At 42.1% G+C, this 9,564-nt stretch overlaps 1 protein-coding gene and 1 non-coding gene across 2 annotated transcripts; both read right to left on the bottom strand.

Annotated features, from left to right (window-relative positions):
- Window positions 1-7,373: 7,373 nt before the first annotated feature.
- Window positions 7,374-9,006, bottom strand: LOC146986034 (Golgi apparatus membrane protein TVP23 homolog A-like). Its single transcript, XM_085780601.1, has 6 exons — window positions 8,892-9,006; window positions 8,396-8,540; window positions 8,166-8,255; window positions 7,932-8,060; window positions 7,711-7,839; window positions 7,374-7,617 (listed from the first exon to the last, which is right to left on the bottom strand). Exons 1-6 carry the CDS (start codon window positions 8,969-8,971, stop codon window positions 7,591-7,593), a joined length of 600 nt encoding a protein of 199 aa, XP_085636727.1. The 5' UTR covers window positions 8,972-9,006; the 3' UTR covers window positions 7,374-7,590.
- Window positions 9,007-9,428: 422 nt separating this feature from the next.
- Window positions 9,429-9,501, bottom strand: trnar-ucg (transfer RNA arginine (anticodon UCG)). The gene has a single exon. It is a non-coding gene; the product is annotated as a tRNA-Arg (tRNA).
- Between the last annotated feature and the right edge of the window lie 63 nt (window positions 9,502-9,564).

Genomic DNA, 9,564 nt, shown 5'->3' with positions numbered 1-9,564 from the left:
ATAATGTGAAAATGCACTGCGCTGTTCATTAACACACAAGCGCTGCAGCTGCACATGTTGGCCCTGGACACACATGCTCACGTGTCTTCTCTCTTTTTCGGCTTCAGGTCGCTGTGCCAGAGACACCGGGGGTACAGGGCAGCTTGCCGCCATGATAAGGCGCACACTGAGAGTCTGTGCGTGTGTGTGTGTGTGAGGTGATGGGGACGGAGCTGGTAAAGACCTGAATCCTTGATATTCGGTGGTCTCTGCTTGCCCTTGTCAAAGTTTGGCAGAATGTGACATTTTTACGTTGGTGAAGTCTGACATTTTGTAATCGGTCGAGCAGCTGGTACCAGCACAGTCACGTCGCAGAGGGTTGTGATCAATATTCAATTTCTGAGACCTAATATCTGCAAATATTATATCCAACATGAAGTCAATATGCATGTGGAGTTATGTGGCTTTAAAAATTGTACATTGATTTACTGTGACACAGAAACATGTATGTTGTATGGGTAGTATCCCAATATGGACATTTCAAATGTTCTGTTGTGTTTATGTCTTCTTAAGCAAAAACTGTTAATATTCAGTGCTGATGTTGTTACACATAAGGAAGCCAAAATATCATTTTGTTCATAAAATAAATTAAATCTGAGCTCATATTGGCTCAACTTTCTTTTTTAATACCCAAGTGGGGGAATTATCCCAGTATGCCCAATCAGCTTCCTTCAAATTTCACCTAAGGGGCTCAGAGCATTAACATCCTTAAGATAACGTACAACATATCATCATGTGAAATTCATAAAATCAGTTCTGCATTAATTAATCTATGAGGTTTATCGGGTGGAAAGGCGACGTACACCGCTGCCTGGTGTCATCAGGAAGTAAAGAAGCACCATGACAAGAGAGGATGGCAGATTTCCCTCAACCGGTGCCAGCTCATTAATTTTGTTTGTGGCCCAGCACCCCTTCCCTCCATTCTCCCACCAACCACCAACCACCCTTCCTCACCCACCAACCCCCCCCTCACATCACCCCTTAACTGCTAATTAGCTGGAGCAGAAGATAGAGAAAAGGGAGAGGCCATGTGTGACTGGGGAGGAAACTCTTCTTCTTTCCCTCATCCTTCCTTCGTGTTCCCTAAATCACACACACACACAATCGCATACACATAAACACTCCCCCACCTCCTGCCCACCGACGCCATTACAAATGGTGCCCTACAGAAAACCATGATGCAGCTCACCTCGTATGCCAGCCCTGCCATTTTAGGTGTCGCGGCAACATCTCCCAAGATGGCTCCTCTGAGCGCGCCCATACTCCAGGGATACGCCAGGGTCTTTGTCCGCCTCCTGGCACAGGCAAAAGTGTCCCCCCGTTGGCAGTACAGATGGCATTAGAGGCTGTGGGGTAAAAAGGGTGAGGGGGGGAGGAGAGGAAGGAGGAGGAGGGGGGTGGGGGGTGGCAATTCCGGCCTCTCTCTCTCTCTTTCTCTGTCTTCGTTTGCTTTTAAAAGATGGTTGTACCCTCTCTTCAGGAGCCGATCATTCAGCGTCGTTAATCGGAAACCTGTGACAAGACGGGACAAAAGAGAGAAAACAGGGGAGTAAAACATGAAAAATGCATTTTACTCTTATCCTTGTAATCAAACACAGCCTCGTGGTTGCGGTATCTTAATTAAATAACCCTTAAAATCAGCCAGCTCTAGAGATTCCCAGAGATTCCCCTTCTGTGTGTGTATTATATTATATTCCACAATAAAAACACAAGAAGAGTCATTATAGGTGTACATGGGTTGAGACAAAGATGCCTTTGACCATCCCATAGTAAGGTAAAACCTCAAGCACATATGCTACCTATAACAGGGAGAGTTCAGGCAAAGACTTGGACTTCAGCCTTTTCACTCACTGTGAAACGAAGCAATTAGCCCAGTTTTACAGCGAGCTCTGCAGCGATAGGTAGTTAACAGAGTGAATGAAACCTCATCTCACTTTGGTGCTCTTTAGGCTTTAGAGGCTTTCTCTGGGCTGAGCGTATGCAGCGCACAGTGCTGAAGTACCAGGTTGAAAGGTTCAGCTCCTGTCTACAGGATGGGCCTGGCCTTCTCATTGAAGCAAGACACAATGTTTCCCAAAGGCTCCGAGACTGGGTACAGCTTTAAATACAGACACCAAGTGTTTTTTTTGTTTTTTTTTTAAAACCGTGTGTGTGTGTAGGGTGCTACACCACTCAACAGCATTATTAGCAGTCCTGGAGACTCTAGTGCCTGGACAAAGTGTTAGCTTCCCTTTTCTTTCATGTGTAAACAAAGGCTAACAAGTGAAATCTAAAATGTGTTCTTGTTTTTTTTTTTAACAAATGGAAAATACTGTTCCAAAAGTAAATGAATTCAACAGTGGGCTGTAAAAAAGTAAAAAAGATAAAGCACGAGTATCTGCTTGAGGGTTGACTCAATTGGCAGGGCAGCGTGCCAGTGTGTCCCACAGCAGGTACCACCAGGGATCCTTGACAGAAATCCTGCCTCGTGTCTTACTAGGCCACTGTAATAGATCTGTGCCATCGTTAATGTTTTCCACTGCGACAAGTCAAAATGTCTGCTGGGAAAAAGGCCAATTGCGGCCTACCCACTACTACCACCTCCCTGCCTACATTAGTCTTCTCAGTTCCTCTCACATGATGTTTTCTAAATCTTAGGTCTTAGCCCTTGAAATGGAGAAAGTGTGGGAGTTCTTGTTTTGGACAATACTTTGTTCCTCCACCCACTGGGCGACCTGTTTAACATTCAGCACCATGTTGCAGAGAATCTGAATGAACAGCAAACCCTGAGCACCCCCCAAACAGGGCCAGTTACTGACTGTGGACCCTGAGGCAGCTCATACACCCGATCCACAAAACACACTTAAAGTGAGGACACAACAAATACATCTGAATCTTTAAAACCCTGCAACACAGTAATAAATAATACACATAGGTTCTGCTTTGTACTTTGTATACCCTAAGTGAAATATATACTATCTGACAGACATTTTTATTTTCTTACGAAGACTGCATAGTGACATGACTCATCAGGGTATGTGGTGAATTTATTCAATAGAAAACCATCCTCAGAATTTGTGCTTCTCACCACCGAAAAAAAAAAATCTTACTTTATTATTACACTACATACTATATATCAAACCCACATGTTTTGTTTTTTGCACAAGCCATTTAATAATATTTGTGTGCTCATTTTCTTAACAAACTTAAAAGCAAAAACTGTTTTCTTACCTTTTAGGAGGTGGAAGTCAAAATCACAGTCAAGGTGTTGAATTTAAAGCGTGAAGACGCCCCCCCCTCCCTCCTCCTCCACGGAGGTACAATGTAACGGAAGTCATTTCTACTTTCGGTTATCTAGCTTTATGACAGGTATTTAACACTCATACAGCTAGATAACCAAAGACAGAAACAAACCTCCACTCACTCTGCAGCTGTAGCTCGACGTGATGCTGCTCTGATCTGGAAAGAGGTGAAGAAGACACGTGAGCAGGCCCAACACATAAAAAAACCCTGACATTTCTTTAATAACAGCCAAACAAAAGGGGACATGAATAAAAGGTGTTACATTATTAACAGTCAGGCTGCCACATATTTTGTCGCCTAGAGAAGCTAGAAATAAAACATTTTGTCGTCAAATATTCATGTCGTCATACACAATGTGTCTAATTAAAGGCCTGCTCAGTGTTGACCCAATTACCTATACTTGAAATCTTTGTAAATTCGACATTATTCTTTTGTTATATTCGAAACGCCCTCTCTAATCATATTACTACTCGTAGAGAAGAAAAATATTACTTCCTATTTAGCTGAATATGTGTGGTGGACGATGAGCACCTCTTGTTGTGTTTCTGTAAGTATTATTTTTTTTAAATCTAAATTTCACAAATAGCGTTTATTTCTGTTAGTAACTAATGCACTTTAAATCTAAAACTTTAAAATGGCAAATTAAAAAATATATTATGAAAGAGTCACATATAGCACGTGCCAAGCTGCATTCAAAAACATCCACCTGCACCTATTAGTTAAAACACATCATTTGTAGGACGTGCCTCTGTTCTGCAGCGCTATCTCCTGACACTACAGCCCTATAGGCTACTTTAGGGAAATATTACTAACCACTAAATGCAGTGTAATTTTACACAATTAAATCTACTTTGGCGTATATGTTCAATGACTCGTGATTGCCAACAGAACTGGAAAAAAAAATTGGTGTAAAATTATAGATACATGCTTGAAGCCTGTAAGTATAGCTATAATATGAAGATATAAATGTCCATAACAGCCTGTTTTCTCCGTGGATGATCATAAGTAGGGCGGCCTGAAAGCACCATGACCATGAACCTGACACGGCCTCAAGGTAAAGAAGTGGCTCTTTGATGCAGCAGGTTAAATGATGCTCCAAGATTGTCAGATGTCTTTTCTTTCTTTTCTTTCCTTTTTTTAAATCAACTGAATCTAAATTGAGCAGGGTTTTAAGATGCTTTAATTTGTTCTTCCCTCTTTAGTGCTCCTGGGGGCAAAGAATCCCTACTTTTAATGAGAGTTGTGATTGGCCTACTTCTTTTAAAACTGGACTATTTCACATCACAGGGATAATCCGCATAGGCTATTATAGAAACCAATTTGTTCCTAGTCATAATATTAGGCCGAGGAGCGTGGTTTAATATTCGGCCACTTTATAGAACAAGGGGTTTTTTTTGTCTGTCAAGAGACCATACACCTTTTCCCCTCGTTTTAAATTAAACGCAAGGGCGTATCTGTTGGTTAATAACATGCGTGGGAAAACAGACTAAAAGGTAATCTCAACATGAATCCTGTGGCTCCATAAATTCTCTGCATAAAGACACATGGACATGGCATGAGAAGAGATTCAAAGCAGGTTAAGAAAAGATGTAGGATAATGCTCTCTCCGTGCAGATCCTGCCTATTCCCCAGACGCGTTTTCTTACCTGTTTCTGCTGCAAAAACAGACTCTGGAGGAAAAGTGTCCGCAAACTTTAGCTCGTGATGAAGTCCCCCACATTGATTTTTCTGCGTTTCCATCGGGCCCTGGTGGAGAGTCAGCGCCGCAGCTCCCTGATGATGAGTCCTGCCTCATCCTCGCTCCTCCAGCCTCTGCCTCCTCTCCAGCCTGCGCCGCGCGCTTCCTCCACTGTCACACAACTCGCTCCTGCACTGACGTCATACCAGGCGGCGGGTTGACCAATCACAGAGTCCGCCGTCACCGAAGATTGCCCGCGCGAACAAGACGTCCCACTCCTTTTCTTTGGCTTTTCCTTGATTTCTTCACCAGCCTATACTACTACTCACCTACTACTACTGCTATAGGCCTATAGGCTACTACTACTTGTGGTGATAACGATAATGATCATAATGAAAGGATTCATTTCAGTCCATTTAGTAGCCTAGCTAACTTTTCTGGATTTCCTTTTTGATAGATATCTTTTGACCGCTTGGTCTGAACATTGAGATAATACCTCCTAATCTTGGCAATGATACAGCAGTTCACAAAAGAAGACCATCTCAACAATTTGCCATCTGTTCATTTCATATTACCTTTATTAGTGGATAAGGTAGCTATGTTTCTAAATGGTATGCATATTGCAGATTATGATAGCCAACTATTTCTAAAGGAGACTATGGTCTGGCATCTGAATGCTATCTCTATTGTAATTCTGCATCTCATTTATTAACATTTCCTCAGAACACAATCATCTCCAGATTGACAGTAACAAAGGTAGGCTATAGCTACCCTTGTGTTGCTCCACTGCCATGCTCTATCTAATGGTTCAATCTCAAACACTTTGAGCTCCCAGCACAGCATTAACAAAAATGTGTAAAATCCAAGATTTGCAACACCCAAATCTGCCAGTGTGGTTCACATCTAGGCTATAGCTACATAATTCAACTCTAGTGACTAAAGTCGGTTGCTATTGTGTTAGTTTTTGTTTTGTTTTGTTTTTTTTTAACACTGGAGGTTAGTATTTCTATTCTTACACACTGGTGGGCTATTGTAAATTTGAACAAGAAGTGCACAAGCGCATTTCCCGCCCTACACTGTTCAGGGGGCTTCAGCAGACTGGAAGAAGGTAGTGTGATCATTCTTGTCAAATAGACGATCTCTGAGGTCTGGGGCGAGTGCTGGCCATGAGATCAGGAGCCACGGCCAAGAGTTGCAGGAGCAGTTTCCTCCAAATTTGTACAAAAAATGCTAAAATGTGGTAAACTGCTCTTTAAAAAAAATATATGCTCAGGGTGTCTTGAATTTTATTCATGTTTAAAGTAAGCTACAGTAAGACCGGTGGAGAACACAAGCCTATAAGTTTTACTTCTCATCGCCCTGATCATTTAATTTCAATTAGCGGACAGAGCTCCCTGCATGTACATTATGTCATTTAAACATGAATTTACTAAGTATATGACGGGAATACTTTTAGAAAAAAGCCTGCACTACAAAGCAGTTTGCAGAAAGGCTCTTAAAGCTGATTTTTTTTAAATGAATAGCTAGGCTATTTTTGACCTGTGCATTGACTTAACAGAGATGTTTCTGGAGTCATTCAAATTACACTGGCTCAACATGGCCAGTGTAAATGATCACATTTCCCCTAGGCTACATTATATTTGGAGTTAAGAGAGTTAAAATTAGTTGGACTGTGTAACCTGTGGCCCACAAATTACCGGTAATCTCTCTGAGAATCAGTTTGTAATTGAAGATGATTTTCAAATGATAGATAATGGACTAAAAACAACCTTTAATTAACAAACCTCTGAAGGATTTTAAGTTATGTTCCAATAAATCTGGCTGAATGCTTTCTTTCATTTCAAGTCAAACACAACTCCCTTTCTACAGTTTCTTCAGCTAATTTATTCTCCTTATGGTCCATTGAAGCAACGAGGATCTGCCCGCCACAACAAGCAAGTAGTTTTCACATTTCCATCAAACTTTTAATCGCCATTTGTTTATATCCTGAGGTGCCATCGGCATTTGCTTCTGACAATATTTTAGAGGTGCAGTGGAAGAATTTCAACTAAGTCTGGAGACAGAGGGGGAGTGCCATTTTAGCTTTTGAGCAGCTTCCTTTTCTTCTTTCACTGATGTTAGTTTTTTTTTTTTAACAGGTACTAATACAACATGTCTCCTTTAATCTGATTTATCTGTATTTTCCCCTCTAGATCATACACAAAGGCCTTTCAACAAAGAGGTGTGCCATAAAGATGCTTACTGAAAGCCGGACAAAAGACAATCCTAAATCTAGATTGATAGATGAATGTTTTAAAAACAATATGCTTTTTATGTCTAGAAATAAAGTATCTGATATTCCACCAACAATAATAATTCAGTCATCAAAGGACAAAAAATGCACTTATCTTTTATTGAAATAATAGTCAGACTTGATCCATGGGCAACGTGTGAACAGGCAGCAGCATAAAACAAAGGCATACACAAGGCACAGCCATTCAAGTAGATGCAGTTTGGGAAAACTGTAGAGATGAGGCAGCTTTCTGTATCTTTTTATCACACACATACACACGCACGCATAGTATCATGGCTGTAGGTCGAGGAGGTAATCTTCATAATATTCCAAAGATGATGTCCGGCTGGAGAAGGAGAAGAAAAGTGAAGCCAAGTTTAATTAACAGTGGCATAGGACAACTGTAGCCTATATGTTAATGCTGCAGTCATTCACTCACACGCTGCAGGAGGTGCTGTCCCGTAAAAGAGCGGGAGTCTGGAGGCTGGCCATCTTGTCCCACCGCCTTGCAGCGTAGGTAGCCGTAGAGGTTGGCTGCTTGGAGGGAAATGCTGGCTACCACTAGAGACTGTGGGGTACAGACAGGCAGATGCATTAGAGACACATACAGTATTATGGCATATATATGCAGAGCATGCACACAAGCAGCATGTGTCTCACCAGCCATTTGATCTTCAGGGAGAACAGAGACGTGAAGAAGAAGAAGGTCCAAATGAGAGGGCAGATGATTAGACCCAGCCAAAATATCCTCGCCTCTGCCTCTGTCCCAGTGTTATTGCCCCGGGAGGTCTGTATATGCACAACCACACACACACACACGCCGTACCACATGTTAAACACACCATAAATGCTCTTTTTCATTCAAAAGGTCATACAACAATAACACTGTCTCACTTTTTTGGCCTCAAACACCCAGAGGCTCCGTCCATCGTCGTCAATCTGATTCCACCACCGCAGCCCGACCAGCAGCCGGCCAGTCACGTTCTGAAACAACACGGGGCATGAGTAGCAGAAACCAGAAAAGCAGCAGTTAAAGTGATTCAAGTCAAATAAGAGGGTGAGAGAGGGGGCGAGGTATATAAGAGAGGGGAATTTATCAGCTGACGTGGTGGTTGACCTCTCACCTTGACAGACCAAAAGTCAAAAGCAAGCAGAGTGATGATCAGGATAAAACATGAGGCAAAGTTCTTGCTGATCAAATCACAGAGCAAATAGGCGACGATGGCAACCACTCTGAAGAACAGGTGGAAAAAGGAGGCAAGGGGGTGTCTGCAATCAAACCATAGATTAGAAATCATGAAAAAGGCATTTATAAATGCCTGGGATGAAGGCATTTATAAGAGACACCTTTGTTGCACAACATGTACCATTCACAGGACCTACAAAGACACAGACACTTTGATTTTGATGTAGCCTATGCAACTAAAAACATATTTTATAAAGAACTGAGAGCAAATAATGAAATTATTCAGAGTTAAATAAAAGGTATAAATAATCTTCAAATCTGATCGACATATTTTTTTTTTTTATTGATAAAATAAGGACTCAGCACAAGACAAATGAATGCCTACATGATAACATATGATGTGAGCTATTACTAGCCTATCTCCTGCAGTGCACCTTATTATTGCGCCTCTCCGCGCCCTCTCCTGCTCGTCAGCAGCAAAGTCCAGCTCCACATCCTCCGTGTCATCCGCCATCGTCTGCCAACAACATGCGAGGACGGAAACAGGAAAAATCACTACACAGCATTTTACACAACACTAATAGAAATTTTGATGTAATGAGAACGATACGATTTGTGTCATAATAATCACTGTGAATGAGCGAAGCTAAGCTAAGTTAAGTGTCATCCAGGGGAGAGTGATGCCATACCGTAGCCTACAGGAGCTGGAGCCAGGTGTTGCAGTGAAATGGGACCGACACCGTCTCCTCCTCTGTCACAGCCTCGGTTTAGCTACACATCCACATCCACATCCACACCAGCAGCTGCAGCATCCCTGGTTTAAAAATAACCCACGGGATGGATGATTCACTAAATGTGCAGACACGGTAACTATAGCCGTAAAGCGTGTTGCAAGTCGATGCTGGACAGGGATTATGCCAAGGATGATTTCTTTCGCTAGGGTAGAAATCAGGGGGGAGATATCAAAAGAGCGACCGCGGCAGGACTCGAACCTGCAATCTTCTGATCCGAAGTCAGACGCCTTATCCATTAGGCCACGCGGCCGTCGAGGTACCTAACAAGGAAGAAGATCATATTTTTATATTGCGTTAGACATACTTTTCTTTT

This window comes from Trachurus japonicus, chromosome 6 (genome assembly GCF_045865225.1).
Source record: "Trachurus japonicus isolate A0001 chromosome 6, Traja_1.0".
NCBI lineage: Eukaryota > Metazoa > Chordata > Actinopteri > Carangiformes > Carangidae > Trachurus > Trachurus japonicus.
Note: the sequence above shows the minus strand (reverse complement) of the source record. Positions and strands in the feature narration are given on the sequence as shown.

What these genes read in the sequence shown, in the direction of transcription:
- LOC146986034 (XM_085780601.1), bottom strand. Translation starts at nt 8,971, where the DNA reads ATGGCGGATGACACGGAGGATGTGGAGCTGGACTTTGCTGCTGACGAG. An exon ending in CGGAGAGGCGCAATAATAAG is followed by an intron (nt 8,541 to 8,891) that starts GTGCACTGCAGG and finishes GTTTGATTGCAG; the next exon opens with ACACCCCCTTGCCTCCTTTT. An exon ending in CCCTGAAGATCAAATGGCTG is followed by an intron (nt 7,840 to 7,931) that starts GTGAGACACATG and finishes TGTACCCCACAG; the next exon opens with TCTCTAGTGGTAGCCAGCAT.